This window comes from Crinia signifera, chromosome 2 (assembly GCF_055691185.1).
Source record: "Crinia signifera chromosome 2, ASM5569118v1, whole genome shotgun sequence".
Classification (NCBI taxonomy): Eukaryota; Metazoa; Chordata; class Amphibia; order Anura; family Myobatrachidae; genus Crinia; species Crinia signifera.
The window spans coordinates 135,807,625-135,832,816 of NC_139218.1; the positions used below are offsets into that span (position 1 = coordinate 135,807,625).

A 25,192-nucleotide genomic window follows, 5' to 3' on the forward strand; every position below is an offset into this window, starting at 1 on the left:
TTTCTTTCCATTCAGAGATCACATTTACTTTAGCTTTCTCATCCTAGCCGATCTATTCATTTGCACGGTGCCAGCCCTGCAGCTCAAAAAGTGGTTTTATTCTTCAAAATCATGCAGTCCAGCTGCTGTCATCAAGTAACAATATGGGACTCTCACCTACCTGCTACAGGAGAATCTCCACAGGAAAAACATAAAACACAAAAGCCCCAATGAAGAAAGAAAAACCATGCATTGGCCCCCCACAGTAAAAACAAAAACACTTTCAGAGGAAATACAGCCCCAGTTTGTGGTCAGGTGCCATTATGGTAGGGGATCCCATGCTGTGTATCCCTCGGCCTTTGGTTTTGCTTGTTTTGCCTTCAGTTTTGACTTATGGCCCCTACACCCAGGTCGATTTCAGTCTATTTGGTAAGCGATCTGACTAGAAAATCACTCAGAAAATGCTCCTACATCGCTCCGTGTGTAGGGGCCATAGCACAGCACTGCACGTTGCTATCGCTGGGTAATGAAGATCCAGCCTGGATAAATCTAGTCAGATCGCCAGACAGGGCCACTGTTCTCACAAGAGAACAAAGGCCCTGACAGATCGCTCACCACACATCGCTGGCCAGTGCAGGCCCTGTGTCGTTGGCCCCATTAGTAAATGGGTGGTTTGCAAAGTGAAACAACATTTAGTAAATAACTCCTCATGTAACTAAAGAATAAAAATAAGGTAAAACCTCCTTCAAAATATTTAGCTTCTTTAAACTAAAGGTCCATACACACTGGGCGACTATGCCCAGTGTGTATGGACAGCGATGATCGCATTCATCGCTGGGGGGAAAGCCGCTCAGTGCACACACCGAGCGGCTTTCCCCCGGCCCGGCGCTGACAGAGGGTGGAGGACGGCATTGCATAGCGGAGCACTATGCAAAGCCATCCTGAAAGCCACTCATCTGCTGGTATAACCAGCAGATGAACGGCTTTCCCGGCGATGTTGCGGGAGCACGCAGCAATGCTCACCGCTCATCGCCGGGCCATACACACTGGGCGGCTTTGAGCTGAAAGCTGCTCAAACCTGCTGTTTTGAGTGTCTTTCAGCTCAAAGTCGCCCAGTGTGTATGGGCCTTTACACATTAATCTGTCAATTATGTAAGCAGCTGTTAAAGAGGTAATGAAATATTTACAAAAAAATTATAATAGTTTTGATTCCTTGATAACTATAATCAGTCTGTCATTCCAGGACAGAACACATTCTGAACTTCAATTGTCATCTCATATACCATCATGCTTAATAAATGTCTTAAAATCTTACCAATATCAAACTTATTGACCATATTATTTTTCACTTAAATAACTAGCTAAAATAAAAATTATAATTTAATCACTGACGATTAAAGCAATCCCAGAACATATTCTGAGTAAGAATAAATGCATTGTGTGTACACTCCAACTGAAACTGAATTTGTACATTTTAAATGAAATCCTACAATTTTTTAATTGTTATAAATCTATATTTCAGTTACTGCATTGTAGATTTTGTTTAGTCATTTAACATACACACTGATCTAGCTGTGATATAATCCTGCTTTACCTGTTTCACTAGTGTATGAGTCATTATTAACTGGTAAACACGGACGTGAGTAAAACTGGGATATACTACCAATATAAGTGGGGTAGATAATCATCTTTAGCTCTGTGCTGAGGATTTCAGATCTAACTATCGTCTATCTCCATAATAATGTTTTGTACCATGTTGGGCAGCATGTCAAGTGCATCAAAGGCATATAGATGTGAAAAGCCTCCAAACTGGCAAACTATGTACACTGCATTTTTGGGAGTAGCACATACAATATATTACCTCTGTTATCTCTTTGGGACAGAAAGTTGGGGTCCTGTAAAAAAAAAAAAAAAATGAATGAATTAATTAAATGAACACACAAGTAAAAAACATGTATTTTAAATTAGTTTATTTGGCAACACAATAATAAAGCATTTACACATGCATGGTACAGAGGATTGCCTTGCCCACAAAAGTACATTATCTGAGAAAGTCAAGAGATGAGGAACGTTTAGGGATTGCAGCCTTGTTACAAAAATTCTGATCATGTGCAATTGTATGAACAAGCCATTACTGGATACAGCTTGCCAATCCATATCCACGATTGATTTATTTTTTTCAGGCATAATGAGACATGCGTACCCATTTAAAGAGGTACACAAGCATAGTATGCCCAGCATATGCCCAACTGTAAATGAGCCTTTCAGAAATAACTGTGCTTAAATTGTATTGCCCTGAATGGTTGTGTTTCAGACCCAACATTCTGCACCTTATTGAACTTGATCTGGACTCTGGAAGGACAGGGAGGAAGCTGGTTGAGGGCATTGCTGATTTCCAGGGTCTCGACAGCTGCCAGTGCATTGCAGATTGCTTTCACCGACTGTACCACCCTCTCTGCTCGTAGGTGGAAGTCTGCCTGTTAGGTAGAAAAGCAAGACATGGATCATTATATAACACAAGACAAAGACCTACATAAAAACAATGAGGTAAATACAAAAGACAAAAAGAGGCCCTTAATGCCCTAGTCCACACTGTATATGTGTGTATATAAATATTTGGGCATGGCCTCACATTACATTGGAGACTGGTAGTAAACCTGAAGCAATGTTTGCAATATCTCTGTAGTCTTGTTATAAGTACTTAATTCTTTATAACTGATGGGCACATTGTCAGTGGTGCCGAGACTAGAGCTGAACTTTTCACCTGGGCCAGGATCCAGTTACACACACCCCCCCCCCCCCCCCCACAAGACAGAAGCTGATTGGTTGGTGTGGATAATTTTCCACTTTACCTTTCTCGAAAATTAGATACAATTTCCCCCTTGGACTGAACAGCTTTTCTGAATGACTGGCCCTATGTGTAATTTGTTACACTCATTACTGCATTAATTATTGCTTTTTCATGACAGTAGTTCTATTTTAGATTTATTTCTTCACTTTTAATACATAAAAGGAATGTTCAGCATACTACTGTATATATATTTTTTACAAAAACAATTGTATCATGGAATGTCACCCATTTTTTCCCCTTCTATAGAATACAAGGTTTACAACAAATAAATGAATGCAGACAATACACTCACTTCTGATGCAACAAATTCATCCACCTCATTATGGAAGGTGTCAAAAAGCAGAGACAGCGCCTGTCTGAAAAGAGACGCATTTATCAGCTTAGTCCACTGAGGTTTCCTACAACACATCCGATTATAAAAACTTGCAAATGCACAGACCACAGGAAACAAGAAGCAGAACCTTGGCGGAACACTTAACATAATAAAACCATTGCTGATTTATCTACAAGAGAGCAATAACATGTAAAACAATCATATATCAATTATAGTTTAAGAAAATATTTAGATGTTCAATTGCCGTGTAATATAGCAGCAAGATACTGCGTGCTTGTGAGACGTTTCAGACATTCTGTTTATTCTACCTGGTGATGGTCTGTTTGACTGGTCTCTCCTGGAGATGGACATGATGGTTCAGAGTAGAAGGACTCTGGATGTCACTGGCCTGGGAAAATAAAATTTTTATAGTATGCAATACACACATAGTTCTGTAGTGGCCTTAGTAGTGTTCATTCTAGCACCTGCTATCTTTGAAAACCCATGCAGTTCCTGTTCCCTGCCTCGGGTGTTGCTGTCTGCTGTGGTGTTTCTAGCACAAGTCTGGTTTGCATATTAGTGCTGATATACAGACCACACTGCTAGAAGCACTACAGCAGACAGTGACACCCCAGGCAGGGAAGAGGAACTGCATGGGTTTTCAAAGATAGCGGGTGCTAGCAGTGGCGTAAGTTTGTCCCAGTTGCCCGGAGGCAAGATGAATATTGGTGCCCCCCCCCCCCCCACACACACACCCACACACACACACACAATGTTATTCAAACTATATATAGTCTGTTATGAAATATATATTATGTACTGTATATGTATACAGAGAGAGAGAGAAAGAGAGAGAGAACATATATATTTCAGAACTCAGCCACAGAAGCGATTTTGATGGCTTTCAATTAATGGTTTTAAACTGACAGTGGTGGAGAGGTGCCCCCTTGAGAGCAGGAGCCCGGCGGCAGATGACTCCATTGCCTCCCAGAGTTCTGCCTCTGGGTGCTAGAATGAACACTACTTAGTATTAATAATCGCGGCACTGCTGTGATTATTACCACTCAGTATTGCTATGGATATTTTCATTTTGAACAAAAATATACCCTCTATTTGCAAAGTTAAATTTGCAGTGAGTTACATCTGCATCTGTGAGTTGGCTGCACAGGAGTAGTCTGGTAAAAAACAGACACTTTATCACTTCACCAAGCTTAATAAATCTGCCCCACAGTGTTTTATGTCATCAGAAGAGGGCGACAGATCGTAATCCCCATTGTATATACTGGGGACTGCAATCTGCAGCGGTATGTGAAACTCCTGCATTAGGCTATAAGCACACAGCAACTATATATCTAATTATGCTGAAACTGTAGTTTCTACATACGGTTATGAATAACTGCCTGGATATAGGACCATTAAGCTGTCTACACACTAGACAATGCCAGATCTTGGCCGACAGCACACCATATACAGTAAATGATATATTACACAACACATCTTTCAGTGGTCACATTCACTTTTGTATCCGTGATGATATCTTCAGATCTACCTGCATTGCATTACAGGCAGATCAGGAGACATGACGAATGATGTGCAGGAGAGTGCAACAGCCCGTACGCACTGGTAGATTAGAGTGGTATGATGAGTCAATTGATTGGACAACATGTTGCCTAATGTGTACCCAGCATTAGTCTGGATAAAAATGCTCTCTCCCTTCAATATCCTTGTTCTCAGGGCACGCCCACTCATGGTCTATAAAAAAAAATCCTTTACTCTGTCCACCCCAAGTCACAGGGTCGTTGGGTGATGTAAGGTTTTAATATAACGGAGTTACTTTATTTTTGTATTTAGGTTATCCTTTTATACGTTTTTTGTATGTTTGATATTGAAATGATTGCGTATCCTGTACTGTGCTACGGATTTATGGAGTCATCATATAAATAAATAACATTCAGAACTTGCACAACTCAGGGTCCAATGTCTGATTTTTCCACAACAGTAACTGGATTTTGTCTTTGTCAGTCTTTAAATGGAATAACACTATCCAAGAATATAAGAGGGAAAACTGTCGGAATCCTGCCCAGTCTTCGCCCAGCTCGACAGTTTGCCATCAGGCGGAATTCAATGTTCCGCCTGTTGAGTGGCGAAAAGGGGGTGCTTCTGCGAAACCGGACCTGAGTTGTCGAGATACGGTCGGGAATTCAACAATCCACGTCTCCGACAAAACAGATCCGACTGGTTGGAAGTCGGATCAGTTTTGTCGAAACCTGCCTTCAATGCTGTCAGAAATGGAAGCAATGAATAGCTGGCGGTGCTATTTCCACGGTCGGAAATAGCGCCCGGGAATGAATATCCTCCTTAGGCTCCACCTGCATTTATTACCGAAAAGTACAAGGGAGGCAGACTGGAGCAAACTCATGTTACTTGTACTTCTCAGTCTATTATCGGAAAATGCAAAGCCTGAATTTGGTCCAAACCGAACCATATTGTTCTTTACAGCAAGACACATGTAAAGTAAAGTAGTGCTATCCAGATCCCATGTCCAATCTATGAGCAGTCATTCCAGCTATGACTGCTGACATGTTATCAGCATGCCACACAGGGAGTGGTAGCTCACAACTAAAATTAGGTGACATCATTATGCAGCTGATCCATTACAGTGTGCAGGACATGTACACTCATGTTTTGTCATGGAGCCATGCCCTAGGCTCTATTATCGGGACAACCTGGCAATCCTTGTGTAAAGCCAAACTGACAGTGATGGCTTGGTTGTCAATTATACAGAACAGGATCTGCAGAATCAGTCTTGCCGTGATGCATTACATAGTCTAAAGTGAAAAAAGACCAGTGATTAAAGTGCAAAAATAACCTATATATCTAATAATTGCAGTGACATTTAAAAAAAATATATACACTGAAATGCACTATGGGCCTTATTCTAATCTGATCGCTCCCCGCGTGTTTGCACGGCGGACCGATGTTGAAGCACTGCTCATGTTCACTCATGCACATGTGCGTATGTGCAGGTCCTCTGTGGGGCGCCTTTGGAAACTTGTCCATGTCACTAGCACGGGGGAAAGGGGGGGCATGATAGGGGCTGACAAGGGACGGTCCCATGTGAACACCCTGCATTTTCAGGGTGTATCCATGAAAACACTGGGTACACCCAGGAAAACACACGCTGTCCCCATTCGAACGCAGGCAGGATCCTGCCTGTCGGGGGCTGCCGGCTGATGTCACAGGACATCAGCCACCCACCCAGTATGCCACAAGACTAGGTCAGCCCAGACTTAGCGAGTCAACCCGAATCATGCACTATATCTCTAATATGTACATGGGTAAATGGGCAGCCGAATGCTAGGCAAATCCTTTGTAGGTAGGGTACAATGATTTTCAGTGATCAATGTAAACAGAGTGTGAAACACTGTAGGTGTTTACTGACAAACAGGCAGCTTAGAATCCAGTATGACACAATATTTGTTAGGTGTGTTCTCCTCTTACCGTCCTTGCAAGATCACCCAGCACCAGCTCCTTTTTAATCAGCTGAAGCCTGACATCTGTGTCAAATTTCCTACACTGTTGAATATATTCATGACTTCCGAGGGGCTGTTCGCTGTAGAGAAAACCAAAGACTTTATATAGGAGTGCAATTACAATCTATAAAATGAGCAGGTTGTTGTAAATACAACCCATTCCTGTTGACAAATGTTACACCAAAAAAGCGCTTCTGTTGTGAAAACACTGGCCGCACGGCGCACGCTGATTGGCTGAATCTCAGCGCTCGTTGACTGCAGGGACCCCCTGCTGCCTCCGCCGCCAGCTTTAAATACACAGCGCCGCAGGACAGGTACCCCCGCGGCACAGGGGACAAAATGCCGCCCTCCAGTGGCCGGCGTCCTAGGCAAATGCCTAGATTTGCCTAGTGGTGGCGCCGGCCCTGATTGCATGGTATTGTCTCTTGATGCACTCGCTCAAAATTCACATGGATGTTTAATGTTCCCAGGTGTAAAAAACAGCCTGTTGATGACTGATCATTTGTATCTATCAAATCTGATAAGACACACGTGTAAATAAACAAGTATCATCCCATTGTGCAAAGCTCAGAAGTAGTAGAGGGCGGATTTGGATGCAAACATGATGGTTGCCATACAAATTCAATTGTTAGTTGTCTGTGCATGCACTAAAACCCCCTTAGCAGAAGAATAATGACATGTTGAAGTGTTTGGTGGGGCAAAGCAGACGCGGAAACCAGCACCACTATTTAAAATCAGGGAGTGTTGCCCCCTTTCTATAGATGTGCCGGGCCCGCAGTATTCTTGGATCCAGCTGTCCGGATATTACTGCCAGTATGTGTAAGCTACAGCTCACGCAGACGAACTGTAGTCTGCTGCCATCACCATTCATGACCAATGGTTACCATGGTAACGTTCCTCCCAACATGACCCATTCCAGGAGGGACAAAATGCTCTGTATCTGGACTTCCTAGCGAGCGACAGTTGCAGCCACAGTACAGCCCAAAGTGCCAAGAGGGGTGGTACACTAACTGTCAATGAGTCCCTTGCTGTGTGTCTGTCAGTGTTTGGCGTGACAGTTGTTATAGCTCCCCTATTGAATTTTGGACTGTGCTGCAGCTGCACATCTGCAGCTGACAAGGAAGTCCAGAAACAGAGCATTTTGTCCCTCCTGGAATGGGTCATGTTGGGAGGTATGTGGTAATCTGATGCTGCATGGTGAAGGTGCTCGTCTCCAACAGACGCCTCTCGGTGCATTTGTATTTTATTTGTACGGTATTGCACATCTGCTTCCCTGTGCCTGTACAATGCCATACAAAGCAGAATCAAGTCCTTAATGCATATGGTAAGATTAATGACATTTCTGCAAAAACACTATCAAGTAGTAATTAGAGACAACATTCACATTAGACCAGGCATGTCCAAACTATGACCCTCCAGTTGTTGTGAAACTACAATTCCCATCATGCTTTGCCACACTTTTGCTATTATAGAATGTTGAAACTGTGGAAAGGCATGCTGGGATGTGTGGTTTCACAACAGCTGGAGGGCCATTTTTGGCACAGTTTTTAAATTATAGAATGCTAAAACTGGCGAAAGGCATGCTAGACAATATATTGGTAACAATATGAACAATAACACTATTAACAATATATTGTTCATATTGGCATGTATTCAATGCGGCCGACGAGGTTTTTTTTATGATGAGGATGGTTTGTTTTCAGCGAGCATCACCGAAAACAAGCCATCCTCGCTGTTTAACCCCCTATTCTACATTCTGAGGGACTCCTCTTCCCCGAATGGTGAGGTTTGCGGCTAATGCAGCGAGCCCCCTGTATTTAACCACGAGCCTCTGCTTTTTTTCGGCCACACATGCCGTTTCCACCTCACTTTTTAGAAATAGTGAGGTGGAAACGGTGAGTGCAGGGGGTAAGTAGAATACTGGGGGCGGGCTAAGATGGCGGGCTATAGGCACTGCTCGCCACCATAGCTCGCCTCTTTGGCATTGAATATACTCCATAGTCTAGTGTGTACACTTAATATCGTTATTGATGCGTGCTCCTGGTAAGTACATCCTAACTTCCTTGCAAGAGGGAAAAATACATGTTCTGTTTGTTATTCTAATACCAGCTTAGATTTCTATTGTTGTCTGAATTCCCTAGCTTTGTGTTAAAGTCAGCATGTTACCATGAGGATAATAATACAGTTGCAATTCTATAGCAACACCAAACACATGACTGTCACTACGTGACAATCCAGCAGCATATTAAAGCTAAAAGGCAAGTTATAAGGGTAAATCAGTTTATACTTTCCAGATAACCTCTGGCTCTTTCAAACTAGTAATGAATACACCTGTGCACCAGAAAAAAAAAAGAAAGAAAAAAACCCATGAACCCTGGGGACCCAGGGGCGGATATATCAAGCAATAAAAATCAATGGACAAGAGAACCAGTTTAGAAGTTGTCCACAGCAAGCTTTGAGGTTACATGTATTAAGTACTTTCTAAAAATGATCAGTAGAAGCTGATTGGTTGGTATGAGCAATTTCTCAGCTGGCCCACTTTTCCACTCTTTTCAATACCTGCCACATCATCAAGTGACACTGCTTAATCTTTTCTTGCTCATACACAATAGCATACAATTTCCCTACTTATAAAAGTCATAGCCCACCCTCTACTCCTTCTCTAGAAAGGTTGGGGATGGTTAGGACTTTGCCATTATGGATTGTGCCCTTGTCACAAAGGGCATCATCTCCTCCTCACTCCTGGGGCATGTACTGCTTTTTTGAAGCCATGGGCAGTCCCCAAACTATGCAGCCATACCAGCTCCCTCCTAATGACCTAAATTCCTGTGAGCCAAAGACAGTGTCAAACCACAGGACAACGTATAGCCCCCCCTTATACAGGGACTGGTTTGCCAAACAGACATATCGGAGGTACGCAAAAGCAATGCACTACCAAATTATTGTTACCATACCTAGTTCAAGTATCAAGGAACCAAAATCCCATTTATCAAAACAGGCATAATTCAAAATACAACTGTGTAAAGCCCCAGAAAATGGAAAGGTCACTATGCCAATAATGAATGTGTGAGAATAAATTCATATCATATTACTTGCTCTATAAATGGATGTTTATCTTGTACAGGAACCGGGCGGTACAACAGAAATTGTTTGCCCAGACTTAATCGCAGCACCTCCTGCATCCTGAAGTGAACAGTCTTTATAATATAGCGAGGTGCATTTATAAGGGACCATTCATGATTGAAAAATGCTTGATCCCGGGATCAACTCAATGGTGGCAATGGCAGATAAATTGATCCCGGGATCCCCCCCCCCCCACCATCCCGAAGTGTGGCGAGCACAGCGTGCCCCGCGATGGGACACGGTACGCGTCCTCCCGACCTTTTCATACCCCCACTTATCCATATCGGCGTGGAGTTGATTTCATATAGTGTGGCGAGCTCAGTGAGCCACCGAGCCCGAAGCGTGGCGAGAGCAGCGCACTCCGTGAGGGTACGCAAAATACATGTGAAGTTATCCGCGTGCGCTCGTCACGCTTCGGGCTCGGTGGCTCGCCACACTATATAAAATCAACTCCACGCTGCCGCCCTGAAACTAAACAACTAAGCAGCTGGCAAGCTGCCAGAATTCAAACAGTCGCTACGCTGATAGCGTACCATAAGGCACGTTGGCAAGCTGCCAGTATTTATAGCTTCAGCGTCCTCGCGCTGCAGCCGTGACACTAAACAAGTACCGAAACGGTTAATAAAAAAATAAAAAAATAATCCTAAATAGCTAGTATGCTAAAAGCAAAATAAGGTGCAATATTTGAAGAAAATGTAGCCAATTAAGAGAAAAGTATATAGTCTCTATAAAAAGGCAGGAGAGGAGCGACACTCTTTGTGTGATTTATACTATTTTGCGACAAAAAAAAAAAAAACTAAACCAATATACTTCATACAATATATGCAAGCTTAGGTGTAAAACAGAGGAAACAAGGCACAGCCATATGATGCAAAAAAGGATTGGTCTATGAAGACACAGAAGTCTCAGAAAAAGGGAAATGCTACTGACAGACAGTGACGTGTTTTAATGGTCACATGTGCTTTCTATATATACAAATATATGAAGGACTGATAGACAAGCACACAGTGTACTTCTGATTGAAAGCTCTCCGGGGGGGGGGGGGGGGGGGACGACACATTGTGAAGTTCACATCTTCTGTAAGCACTTGCTACGTTACAAAAGTTTGATTTATTACAAAGTCAAATATACTGTTCATGGAAAAATACAAGGAAACCAGATATCCTAAGATTATGATTTTTATTTGCAGGAAACCTTATGATTTGGATGATTAGCCTTTAACTTTGAAGAGGCAATGTGGCTAAAGGCAAAACTGGTCTATACCTTCACATGGATTACTTATGGCACTTACTTCTGTAGGAACTCCTCCAAGCCACAGAGTTTGAGCACATAGTCAGATACACTAAGATCTTTCAAATCATCAATGGTGTAGCAAAGAGTCTGGTAAATCAGTAGATCTACAGTAGAGGAACCTGGTAGACAAACAGTGGATGACATTAAAACACACATCATTTAAAATGACCAGTTCAAAATATTTCTGAAGGGGAATGTTGTCAAGAAGACCAATAAGAAGCAGCAATTTTGCAAATTGTGGTTTTTTTATTGGTCCGCATTGCCACGCCCCTCTGCAATTTCTTAGAGCCCATTACTTTCGTTGTCCTGGTTACAGAGATTTGTCCTCATCTTACCTAGTAGGGCAGCTTTAAATACGCATTTACCATGACAAACTATTTATAATGACCATTCAGTACTAAGGGCCGGATTCAGAGTGCTTTGCTGAATTGCGGAAATCGCTATTAAGCGAACTCCACAGAGCCCTGAAACTGCCATTACAGAGTTGGCTTTGTGTCCGCCTTTTTCTGCGGGAAAAGGCCAAACAACGCAAACATATCCGGGTTCGCTCGGGGGGTGGGCCGCAGTGGCTGTGTAAAGTCGCACACAACTGCTATGACCCAAAACAAGGCTAGCCTGTGCCTGGCTTTGCATCTAGGCTGCGCAGCTGGTAACATGCAAGCGCTTCACTGTAGCAAAGTGCTCGCACTTTAGCAATGTGCCAGCAAAATTTTGCGGGCAGATCGGGGGAGGACCCTACAAGCAGGGCAGCTTTGTCATGGGTTGAGCTTCCCCCACAGCATAGCACCGGCAGTTGCAGTTTGGCAAAACAGCAACTGAATCCAACGATTTTTATTAAAAAGATTGAACTGGCACAAGCCTACAAAGTCTTCCCTTTTTCACAGTCAAGAAGTAACCGACGCGTTTTGTCCTTAAAAGGACTTCATCAGGGGTGACAGTTTCTTAGATGATAACTCAATTTTAAGAAGCTGTGTTTGACTGTATTGTAGAAAGATGACAAACATATGTGGTCCCTCTTTGCAAAATAAGAAGACAAAGCTCCCCCCCCCCCCCGGTCTCCCTCGCACGCTGCAAATCCCTACATGGATGAGAATTAATGACTTGCATAATCATCCATTCACAGCCTTGGTTGCGGGGGAGAAACCATTTGATGGTAGGCAACCATCTAATGATTTCTCCAGCGCTCGCAGATCTGAGGGGTCTGTGATCTGTGTGCGCCCTTTGCGGGAAGAGGGCAGGCAGCTGACATCCGCCAATGTCAATTGGCCATACCACACATCAACGGGTGATTTGCAAGGGAACGCCCAGCATTTTCATGGGACGCCCATGAAATACTGCGCGTTTCCATAGACTGTGCCCCTCGCCGCCACCCCATGCCTCCCAACCTTGCATTGGCCTGATAAGTACTAAGGGCAGTATTCAATGAGAATTTTCTCCTTGCATGGCGAGAGGTTTTTTCTCTCGCCATGCACTCACCGTGTTTTTACGGAGATTCTCCATGTTTGGAGATTCTCCATCACGGGTCATTAGACACTATTCAATGTCGCAGGGGCTCGCTGCCCCTCGCGGCGAATCTTAACCCCTGCAGCGGACGCTCGTCCGCTGCAGGGAGCCGTGGGACGATGGCAGGCAGGGAGATGGAAGTCTCCCTGCCTGCCCCAGAATGTATGTGGAGGGGTGGAGGGCTCCCCGGGACCCAGGCAGCACAAGCTGCCCTTCCCCCCCCCCCCAGAGCCAGCAGGGGACCGGGTATATTCACTGCTCCCGATCATGCATATGTAATGATCGGGTGCAGTGAATATATGAATATCTAATGAGCGGCTCTCGGCTCCGGCCCCCTGCTGGCTGTTATGTGTAAAAAAAAAATATATATATATATTTTAAATTATGCTATAAGCACATGAATAAAAATAGCATGCCCCTTCACAAAATAAAATTCCTGATTTTTTGACACCTAAATCAAAAAAAACAAAAAAACTTTTATTTTAAAAGTTCACATTCCAGTTCTCCATGAAAAGATGGAGAATTGCTACATGGAGAGACACGTCGAAAATCACTTCGAAAGACGGCGAAAATATCACATTGAATAGGGTGGTTTACTTTTTGAGACCAAAATTCTCCGTCCAAAGCGAAAAAAGCACAAATTCGCCATAAAACACGGCAGATTTTTGTCATTGAAGACATCTCAACTTCTTCACTTTTAATGAAAGGATGATAATTTATATTGCCAGAATAAAATGCTTTCGTTTTCTCTACTTAAATCTGTAATTTGAAGATTGTCATGATGAATTTATGTAAAATCTGTGACCTTGTTATAAGAGTTTTGTATATATGTAATTTTATAGTACATTATGATTGAATGCAAAACAGAAATATGTAATGCAGGGTATGATAAGGAATCTCCTCATTTTACGTTTGGAAACCTACTGTACTATATGTTATTTAAGGTTTTGGGTGTCCCCTTTGGGTATCCGTTCGAATGCTGAAAAGTAACCATGTCGACAATGGCAAGGTCGACACCACTATATCAACATCATGTTGATAACTGCCAGCAGGTTCACAATGACGACGTCTGAAATCTTGCCTCATGAAACGTTGACAGACTTAAGGATGCTGATGGTTCAGGTCAAGTGCTGCTGAGAGGGTTATTTTTCTGGAGGAGGTTAGGGTTAGGTTGCGGAGGAAGGAAGGGGTCAGGTGTTAGGGATCGGCACTAGGGGGAGGATTATGGTCATGGGATAAAAGCATTACTAATTAAATATTCAAAGCACTTGATAAAAAAAAAAAGAAGCTTAGTTTTAATTGCCCTGCAACATAATTAATACACATGGTAAATGGTAGATGACAGAATGGATGCAAACTCACAATCACAGGTGAAAGTCAGAGGATCTCTCAGTCGATCAATAATCACTGTAACTTTCAAGCTCACACCAGGCCCCAGGTGCTCTGGACTGAGGTTAACAGGACTCCAAACGATGCCTGTGTGTATTTGATCGGTCATACTTTGTGCAGATCGCAGACTGAGGGAAGCAACATAGAAGATATGGATAATTCACTACTTTAGCTTAGTGCAGGTTTCAATGCATTGTAACAAAACACAGTTACCGGTGAAAACAAAGTATTTGTGTATCAACAGACATGCGCTTTCCTCTGTATTTTTTTTTACCACAGCTGTTCGGAATACGCTCACTAGGTCAACAACAACTAGGTCGACAAGCATTGGGTCGACACTACTATATCGACATGCATGAAGGATGACATTAGGTTATGTCAAGAGATCGTTAGGTTGACATGGCATGGGGAAGGTCAACAGTCAAAGGTTGCCATGGGGTTTTCCACTTTTTTTTTTTTTTAGACAAAATGTGCAGAATTCCATGCCCCACCATCCACTAGGAAAACAGTGTGCCGTGATGACATTCAGGACAAAAAAAGTGAAAAACCCCACGTTGACCTTTTGACTGTCGACCTTCCCCCATGTCGGCCTAAAACCACATGTCGACCTAGTTGCTGTCTATCCAATGATCCATACCCAGCTTTTCTGACATTTACCAGATGTTGAGAAAATGATTTACCCTCATATACAGCATATACGGGATGCAGTTTAAATCCCGGCGGTCAGGATCCCGGCGTTCAGAATCCCGACCGCCGAAATGCCGACACTTTCTCCCTCCAGGGGTGTCCACGACACCCCTGGAGGGAGAATAAATTAGCGTGCCGAGCGTAGCGAGGCACCGGTCCCGCTGCGTGGCGAGCACAGCGAGCCCGCAAGGGGGGGCGATCCACGTCCCCCCCTTGTCGGAATTTCGGCGGTCGGGATTCTGGCGTCGGGATTTCGAACGCCGGGATCCCGACCGCCAGGATCCCAACCGCCGGGATCTCATACTGAATCCGCATATACCATTACTATTTTTGTGACTAACAGGCCACTAAATCTAGAATGTATAACTGCACAGACAATATTCCCACCCATCACATGTGACTCCTGCCTTCAGGCATTACTGAACACTGTATTTACTCACACATCCAGCATATGACAAAATGCAGCTGTGTCCTCATCCCTCTGCTCTGACATCTCAAACAGCTCGCAGCCGTTCTGCTGGGGGTACGGCCGGATAGAGCCCTGTACAACAGAGAAACATTACAAATCAGGGAGACGACACAAAGAAGGTTCTCCTCTTCCGTTCCCAAAGTATCCCTGCAAATAGTATCTTGCATCGCTCATACTCTTTGAAGTGAATTATTCCTTACACGGGCTAAATGCTGCTGATAATGAGAGAGAGTGTACAGAAGTGACAGAGCATCAGGGCAGGTAGTGTAGGAGGATGTAGCACAATATGGTCTCCCATGACAATAGAAAACAATTCACTCAATTGCCGCCGTACACTGAAATAGGTCCATACTTGAGTTACTGTATTTATTGAATACACTTTTCAAAATACATAATCAACAGGAAACAGAGTTTCTCAGTTCCCAGCTTTACAGTCCATCTCCCTTTCCTTCCCCTTCATCCTCCCTCCTTTCCGCTCTATCCCTGCTGGCCTCTCTCTCACTCACATACTACTCCTGTGCAGGTAGCACTTGGGGAAGTGATGCTAGCTTAAGGTGGCCATACATCAGAAAGATATTGTACCCAATCATACAATCTCAATTGATTGTAAGATGGGTCGTATGCAGATTGTGTGCACATTGTGTGTCCAAAAACCACCAAGGGCTGCGGGGGAATTGAAGGGAAATTGGACACAATCATGAGCACAATCGATCTTAAAATCAATCTTTGGCAAGCATAAAACACAAAGCACGTGGACCAGTGCCTGAGAAGGCACTGGTCCAACATTCATAGATTCCCTTATTCTGTTACATTTTGTGGGGTATCAATGTTTATGGTGGACAGAGGTGGGACTTTTGAGGGCAAGGCGTCCGCAATGACCTTCAGCTTGGCGCAATAGCTCAGAATTCTGATACAGATGCAAAATTAAGTAGCTGGTAGATCTGTCGAATCTGGCATCTATAAATCGAATGTGTTACACATCATTAGACCATGGGGAAAATGTATTAACATGACCAACAAAGATCCTAAAATGCAGCTCCCATCATCAAGACAATGTAGAAACAAAATATCGCTAAAATGTATTATAAATTCATTTGCTGAAGAAGGTGAGAGTAGGCTTATCTAATCAATGCTAGCCAGCCCTGTAGCCCTGCTGTTTTCATGCGAGGGAAGCAAATCCTGCATATGTGAAAATGATGTACTGTACTCAGGGACAATTGGCAGAGTCAACCAGTGAATGGCGATGAGACCGGCCAGAGGTGCCGTCAGTAGACATTGAGAGTGTCAAAGTGAGATGCCTGATAACGTTGCAAGGACCTCATGGTTTCACATGGTGTATGATCCTTAAATCGCTGTCACTGCAAAATATGATGGCACCAATTTTGACGAAGTGTGTGATTCAATACATTTTGGGAAGTTGTAACTGCTGCACACAACAAGTGCATTTACCGATTTTGTTCCTATTTCCCATTCAAACATTTACCCCTATGTTCCCTATAGGCTCTCAATATTGATTTCCCTTAGTTCCAAAACCACACACATACACAACCACACACATACACGTACTCTTTCATGACTCATGCGTACACACAATGCATTCTTTATGGAACTGGTGCATAGGCACATGCCTGTGAATAGTGTGCGTGCAACTATTTGTGGGCTTGTGTGAGTTGGGTTTGTCGTGAAGAGCATTTAAGAGGAGCCTCAGCACATTTGTAGCTATTCAAAAGGAGAGATTAAGACCAGGTATTAACATTTTGCTAATGAATGACTTTACAGGAGTGCAGTAGAGATCTGGCCCCTCCCCTCCCCTTACAGTGCTCACTGGCAGCCTGTCTTCCAAGTACAGCCTCTTTTCTCCCACCAGCCAGCACTGTTTGGATGCACAGGACTGTTCCCTTCTGCCAACCCCTAGAACCAGCAAAAATACAACTAACAACTAATACAACTAACAAACAGGTTAATGACGTAACCAAAATATCAGTAAAATAACAGAATAACAAGTTTTAGAGCAGTAACAAATATTTTGCCTTCACCATAACTTACTGGTCCAATAGAAAACCTGGTGTTCCTGGATTGTTTCTGTCCATATGTACGAGGTGGAACTTGTGGTGGCAATGTGTTGCTTCGAGCTACTGGTTTTCCAGTGACACCTTTTCGTAAACCTACACTCTTCCAATGGCCTTCAGCGTTACGCAGTAGATCAGAATCATAAGTAGATGCCAAATTGAGGCGAGTTATAGTATCATTTATTCCCTCATAATCTAAATCCGAGAACCCAGCTCTCCTTTCCAATAAGTTATCATCTTCTTCCTCCATTTCTGAAATCCTGCGACTGAGCAACTTCCCTCCCAAGTCTCCCGTGAACACATTTATATCCCGTGAGGGAGAAACTTTTGTTTTGGATGGGGACAGTTCTTTGCATTGGCTCAAAATGTGTGTGCGAGGCGGCAATGGTGGAGGCGAAAGATTTTTGGGTGACCTCCTTCCTTCATCACGTCCATTGCTGTGGAATTCATCTCCATATATATACAGGTAGTCTCCAGAAGGTGGAGGTTTGGTTTGTGGGGGTGAAGAGACAGTAGGTGGGGTCTGTGAGACATCATCCCAGGTGATCAGCGGGGTCTCAGTACTCAAAGAAGGCTTATTATCTTTGCGAAGTCTGGAGAGAGCGTCGTACTCCATTTGCAGGGCCTCTGCTACAGCCAGTTCTTTTCGGCTCATTCCCAAAGATTCTAGGCCATTCCATTGCTCTTTCTTTCCACCTGAAGTTGACATTACTGGAGCTAGGTGGGCTTGCAGAAACTAAGTGGACTGTTGCTGAGAAAACGCACTGATTGCCGGTCAAGACATAATGCTCCAGAACTCAACCTAGAAAAGAGACCAAAAAAAGTTCAGCATGAAACCAAATGTCACACCACATTTTTAATTACCTTTCATATTTGAATTGTCCGTACAACGTTAATTCAACCACATAGAACAGAGTGAAATAATTGGAATAGTGAAATTTCTCTAGCAGGCATTGAAGCTTCACGTCTAGCCTGACCACTTTTTCATAGCCAATACCACATTTATCTGGAGGATATAAAGTAATGCTTCCTTCCCAAACCCTCGGCTGCCTGGAATATTATAGCATATTCTGTGCCAGGCGGTTATTATGAGATCTCTTTATTTTAAAGTAATATTATCTTCATCACAGGCACCACTGTGTAGTCTGCATAAAATAGATAGAGGCTAATTGCACAAGGAATAAATAAAAAAGATCATATAAAAAAAGGCATCAGGGGCGTATTAACAGAGGAGGCTGCCCAATCGCAGCCTCCCATGTCCGGGTCCACTCCTCTCTAGCCAGCAGCACAATAAAGGCGGAGCTCTAGAGGGTACATTTACCAAAGCTTTTAAAAATGAAAAGATGCAATAGAAAAAAAAAAAGGAAGACAGAATCTGATTGGTTGCTATGAGCAGCAATACTTCTTTAATTTTGAGAAACTTTAGTAAACTTGCCCCTAGGTGTCCCAGACATGCGCAGATCTGTGGGGAATGGGCGTGGCAGGCACTTTCCAGCAGATTTCCTTAAGCTGTGTACACACTGTGCAATATATTGCTCAGTATCCAGTTTTCATCAGCGGTCGCTGATGAACAGGATACTCTGCCAGGGGAGCAGAGGGAAACAGCTGATCGCAGGAGCAAGCTCTTGTGACCAACGACCATTAGAAGGCTGAACACGGGAGCGCGCACACTGCGATATACAAGATACAATGCCAGCGATATAGCACCGTGTGTACATAGCTTTACTAAATATGCATATGATTATTGGAGGGTTACTGCCACAGACAGGGGACTCCAGAGAGGAGAGTATTGAATGAAATAGGTGCAAGTTGTGCGGTATGGCCCTCCCCAGTACTTAGGGGCCCATGTGCAATGCACACCCTGCATCCACTACAGATTCACCACTACCTTATATTTCCAGAATAGTGATGTCACTTGATTCATTATAAAAGTGTTGTATAGCAGTCAGTGGAGGTAAGTCTGCTTCTTTCCACATTCTTACATAATTGAAGGCATAACGAGGAAGTTGTATCAGATCGCCTAGTAGAAAAGTTGCCTATAGCAAACAACCAGCTGCATGCTATCATTTATCAAAACTTTCAATAAAATAATACCTAAAATAATAGTTAATTGGCTGCTGTAGCCAACTTATCCACCTGTCCTCTTTAGAAGGTTTAATGAATCTCAATTGGTGTATCCCTTGCAATGCCAAACACAATATACCTCACACTTCACAACTCAAAATAATTGACTGTGAAAGGCAAAATGGCAACATCATTGTGAGGAGGCGGGGAGTCGTGACATCCCTATGGAGGTGTGGCCACACCCCAGGAAGCGAGCCCACCACGTCTAAAGTAGAAAGCTGTACTTACATAACACATCTTCCTTCAAAAAATGGAGGCAAAGCTGTACAGGGCTGGGATGGTATATGGTCATTATTGACAATAGGAAGGTCGACGTGCATTGGGTTGACCACCGGAGGTTGACATGCATCAAGCTGGACACACCTGAAGGTCGACATGGGGTTAGGTTGATAGTGTCATCAGTTTTAATTTGCAATGGTGTCCCATTGCATGCCTCCTGCTACCCATTACACACCCCCTGCCCCGGCCACCCTACTCTATGCCCCCTGCTCCCCATCACACACTCCCTGCTACCCATCACAGGCCCCATGCTACCATGTAGTGCAATTCTCTTGGAAGGTGTACGTATATTTACCATCGCCCTATACTGTATGGGGGTCGAGCACAATTAGTTTATCATAATCAACCATTCAGCATGCACTACGCAAACAGAGTGACTGGAAAAATCACAGCTGGGCGGCATATCCATTTACAGAGCAACTGGCAGCAAACACAGGGCCACAGAGATGCCCAGAGCAGTGAGTGCGCTCCCAGTCATACGCTGAACAAGGGAAACAGCCCTTACAGCAATTATGGGCACCACAAAGATAGCCTTCTACACATCACTACACAGATTCTCACTATCACACACCCAGGAAGTTGCATCATCCTCAAGCCACACGTACCGCCCTCTGGCAAACAGTATCCTAAAGGAGTGACAGGGTGGGGGCCCTGGTCTGAGATGCCTGTTGCAGAGAGTCTCCCTGGCTCCCCCTGCTCCAAAACTTTTTAAACTCAATGTTTTGCTAAGGAGGTGTGGCTAGGGTGACCAACTCATCCCTTTAATCCGGGACACATATTAATTACACAGGTTCTGTGGCAGTTTAAAACCAGGTGAAATGGAGTCTTGAGGTGTGGCAGTTTGAAACCAGGTAAAAGCCAGCCACAGAACCTGTGTAATTAATATGTGTCCCGGATTAAAGGGATGAGTTGGTCACCCTAGGTGTGGCTATGCCTCCTGCAATTAGGCCACACCCCTAACATTTTACCAGGGTCCGGACAGCCTCTCAGCAGCACTGCTTGCTGTGTAAATAAATATGCAGCCCAGCTGTGGTTTGCAGTCACTCCATTGTCATAGTGCATGCTGAATAGTTGATTATGTTGAACTAATTTTCACGGCTCCAATTTGGGATTGGGTGATGGTGAATATTTGTAAACCTTCCGGGAGAACTGCTCTACCTAATAGTGAAACCATACAAATATTCACACAGAAAATTTTCGAGAGGATCATGTTCAGACAGTCAGATGTGCTTCAAGAACTTTGCTTTATACAATGTAAGGATGCACATTCAGAATTGTACAAAAAAAAAAACTCTATAGATCAAATACAGAAAAAAACCGAGACGAGAAACCAAAAGTCAAAATATCCTTCTAACACAAGCAAACACACAAGACCATAGACAATCATGAGTAACCTCAATATACAAACAGGCCACAAGAGGTTTCTGTGGCAAGACCGCCAATTGACCCAGCTTCTACTTGCTTTGTGCCAGAATTACACCACAGGCAAAACTAGACATGCAGACACTAGAAGTATACGGTACAGCACAGACACTTCAGTACATACAGAATCATACTGAGGTGCATATTTTATACACACTTTACATATCACAAGGAAGCACACAAAAAAAACACCTCTAGGGACCTTGGTAAACCCAAAATACAAATTGGGACTGTCATATATAAAACAACAATTAAATTACGGTATAGCATTATTTTCCAAGTGGCCATGCACAGGAAGAGGAGTAAAGGTGCCCATACACGTTTTGCGGGTGCGATGCGAAAGTGCTGCACATACTTTTTGAACTACCGTAGTAGTGATGCGATCTAGAACAAAATACATGCAATGATCGCACCGTGTATGGGCACCTTAATACACATCAACAAGCCTTCAGTCTGTTAGAGAAAACAAACACACCCGTGATGTTGGACCAGACAAGTACACACGATTTCATCCAAGACCTCTGTACCCTACAGCCTTTATCTAGACTAATGCATGCAGCACTGTCCCCACACAAAGGGATTCCATTACAAGAAGATAGATCTGCATTGCTTGGAGGCATTATTTATTCGAAGACCAGCTGCTATACTGGTACTGAAAAAATAAAATAAAAAGGATTTTTATTCATCATACAATACTTTATATATCTTTCAACCATTGATTATGTTTAAATTCTTTTTTTACGTAGATATTTTTTCCCAGCTTATGAGGAGACAAATTAATTGCTTTTCTTAATTTACATTTTGTTAAACATAACTGCAATTAATAATCATGTGTGGCCCTTTTAAGGCTGAGGGCTGCAAATACAGCCATGGGAAAGAGGGCGCACCATCTTAAAAGCACAGTCATGGGTGAACAGAATCACAATTGAACCCCATGCAACTTTTTCATAAAGTAAAAAGCAAATAAAAATCCATTCTAGCGCCTCCTGACATGTTCCCTTTCAGGAAGAAGGATTTTAATGCTAATCACTAATTTAGCTCTAATAATAAATAACAGCTGTGACCTTGTGTGATTAACCCCTTCAGTGGCAATCCCGAGAATTTTCCGGGCTGTGCCTCACTGCCCAGTCTGGCAAGCCCGGAAAATTCTCGGGATTGCCACTGTTTGGAGCCGGGCACCCTCCCCTCTGCGGCGCCGCCTCCTTCCTCCTCCTCCCCCCTCCCCTCTGGGTTTCTTATTGAAGTCCCCGGCACCGGCTTATGACAAGCCGCCTGCCGGGGATAGCGGCGCGGGGGGGGGCGCAGGCCCGGACCCAGGGAGGTAGTGGTGTTTTTTTTAAAGGGAGTGCTCCCCATAAAAAACTCGCCCAGTGGGGAGCGCTCCCTTTAAAAAAAACATCACTAACTCCCTGGGTCCGGGCAGCGCCACTGCACTGTCAATCAGCGGCTGCCCGGACCTGCGCCCCCCGCGCCGCTGTCCCCGGCAGCCGGCTTGTCATAAGCCAGCGCCGGGGATTTCAATAAGAAACCCGGAGGGGAGGGTGGAGGAGGTATTTTATTTATTTTATAAAAACTTGTGGAAAAAGGTTTTGCCCCTAACAATTTTCCAGGTCTCCACACAGAATTGCAAGTGAAATAATTAGCTCCACCCGTGGATCTTTTAAAACGTGTCAGTGAGTAATGAGTACACCTGTGCACCTGCTGAGTGACCAGGAAAACATGAACGGCTGGGGGTACTTGAGGACTGAGGTTGAGAACCACTGGTTTACATAATACAGGGGTAGATTTATTAAGCTTGGTGAAGTGATTAAGGTCTGGTTTTTATCACCGGCCAATCAGCTCCTACCTGTCATTTTTCAAACCAAGCCTGTAACTTCACAGTTAGGAGCTGATTGGCCGGTGATAAAAAACAGACACATTATCACTTCACCGAGCTTAATAAATCTGCCCCACAGTGTTTTAACATGTACCAAAACTGTGATTTATTTTATTACTGCGGCTTCGTTTTAGCACCTTGCATACAGATGCAGAGACTTAACGGTTTTCATGTGATGCGATTTTGCTTGCGATTCAATTGGGATCGAACTGAATGGCAAGCAAAACACATTTGATTTGGACTATATAGTACAGATCTATACTATATAGGGGGATATTCAATCTCCGGCAAGCATCTCCAGTCGGGGGAGATGGCAGCCGGGTCCGATTCAATGCTGTCTTCCTCGACAGCATTGAGCAGGGGATCTCACAGAATGAGCCAGTCGGGCTCGTTCTGCCAGGAATTGTCGAGCTCCCGGCCGCAGCTCGACAATTCCCGGCCACTTCTCACGGCCACGCCCCCTTCTCGCCCCGCGACAAGCGGGACATTGAATCTCGCCTTCGATTTCTCGGTCCAGCTGAGAACAGGCCAGGGTCTCGGCACGACAGCCATGACCCCACATTGAATACCCCCATAGTCTTGCCTGGACAGTCTATTTTTTTATTTGACTTCAATGCAGCGGCATGGAATGCGGCTGAAAAACATTCAATGTCCATTCGATTTTGATTTTGCTTATACAGGTCGAGTATCCCGTATCCGAATATCCGTTATCCGAATTATTCCGAAATACGGACATTCCAGAAAGTGAAAAAAAATTTTTTTTTTGCTAAAAACTCACTGGGGACATATGTAACAGCATCACTGGGGACATGATATGTAACTGGCACTATATATGTGCAAGACAATGATTGCTTGGCATTCAAATTCAGTGCTGAGATAGTACACACATTTTGTTTCACGTTTTGAAACCTTGTTTTTTGAACAATTAAAATATGTTTGTGTGTATTTTATGTGGTAATAAAATATATTTGTGTGTATATTATGTGTTTATACAGCATAAATGCAAGATACTTCAAAATACATCATTGAAATATTAAAATATTCCGAAATACGGAATAATCCGTTATCCAAAATTCTCCTGGTCCCGAGCATTTTGGATACGGGATACTCAACCTGTATAAGCAAAATCGAATGGAAAAATAAAATCAAATCGAACCGTGTGTACAAGGCATCAGTCACCCACAAATATACAAGTGTCATATCTTATTAATCAGCGCAGTCTCTGTGCTCCGGTTTCCTAGTCACATTGGAACTATAGATTGTAAGCTTGCGAGCAGGGCCCTCATATCTTTGACTGTCTGTATATATAGCACTGTTTCATATTGTAAAGCGCAACGGAATAAGCTGTGCTATAAGAAACTGTTAATAAATAAATAATAATTGTATTGCTACTAATATGCCATTTCACAAAACTATAAGTAAAAAACACGCTTGATGTCAGAGGACATGGCATGAAAAGAGGGACTACTTGGCGTAACTGCAGCAAAGACGTATGACGAGATATCTAAGTCATACAAAGTCCAAAAGTGTGACTAAATGCTAATAGAATGGAAATACATATATCCACATAATTAAACAAACTTCTTTCTGTTGTTAAAAAAACTATGTATCATTTTTATATAACACATGTCAAACAACATTAGGTCTCTGCCAACTGCTGTTCAGGTTACAGGCTTCTACATAAGAATGCAGTTTGACTATTTACTAAGAATTACAGCATTTCACCACAACCCCACCCCCATATTCCCAGGGTACCGTCTTCTGAAAGTCCCAGCATCTCTCTAATGACTAGCAATGGGAGAGGAGGAGGGGGGTACCCATCTGTAGAGGAAGAAGCACAAGTCAGGGAGGGGTTGGGGGGTTACACTGTATGATCACAAACCCCCTCCTCCTTCTGATGCTTGTGTCCTGCACCTGCTGCCTCAGCTCTGCAGCTGAATCAAGCGGAAAATTCATGACAATGTCTGGGGGAATGTTTATTCCTGTAACGCAGATTCTGACCACATGTCCCAAACTAACTCAGCACTGCTTACACCCCTGTCCACTTACCGGGCACTGTGCTAGGGCACTGATGCTGGCCAATATCTGCAAACCTGGTGACGGATCAGAACGTCAGCTTCCACCTTCTTAACAACACAGTCTGAGCAGCTGTGGGTCCTTTGGGGCTTGAAAGTGGCTTTCAGATAATGATCTAAGAATGTCTGAGGCAAAGCGAATTAATGAATTAATGTATCCCAGTACTCACCCATACAGCTATAAAAGTAGGTTCTGACCTGTTGCAG

General features: G+C 43.6%; 1 protein-coding gene across 4 annotated transcripts in view; it reads right to left on the bottom strand.

Moving 5' to 3' along the window:
* The window catches only part of PIK3C2B (phosphatidylinositol-4-phosphate 3-kinase catalytic subunit type 2 beta), a 126,442-nt gene that overhangs the window by 77,444 nt on the left and 23,806 nt on the right, over positions 1-25,192 (bottom strand). For 2 of the 4 annotated variants that reach the window (XM_083172897.1, XM_083172899.1), the window contains 10 exons: positions 24,960-25,111; positions 17,187-18,011; positions 15,112-15,212; positions 13,958-14,112; positions 11,091-11,211; positions 6,645-6,756; positions 3,473-3,552; positions 3,123-3,186; positions 2,310-2,456; positions 1,841-1,874 (listed from right to left, as the gene is read on the bottom strand). In XM_083172897.1, coding sequence (XP_083029023.1) covers positions 1,841-1,874; positions 2,310-2,456; positions 3,123-3,186; positions 3,473-3,552; positions 6,645-6,756; positions 11,091-11,211; positions 13,958-14,112; positions 15,112-15,212; positions 17,187-17,918 — 1,546 coding nt within the window. In that variant the 5' untranslated portion in view covers positions 17,919-18,011; positions 24,960-25,111. Of the gene's footprint in view, positions 1-1,840; positions 1,875-2,309; positions 2,457-3,122; positions 3,187-3,472; positions 3,553-6,644; positions 6,757-11,090; positions 11,212-13,957; positions 14,113-15,111; positions 15,213-17,186; positions 18,012-19,561; positions 19,697-24,959; positions 25,112-25,192 lie in introns of all 4 variants that reach the window. The other 2 variants (XM_083172900.1, XM_083172898.1) reach the window with 2 other exon arrangements.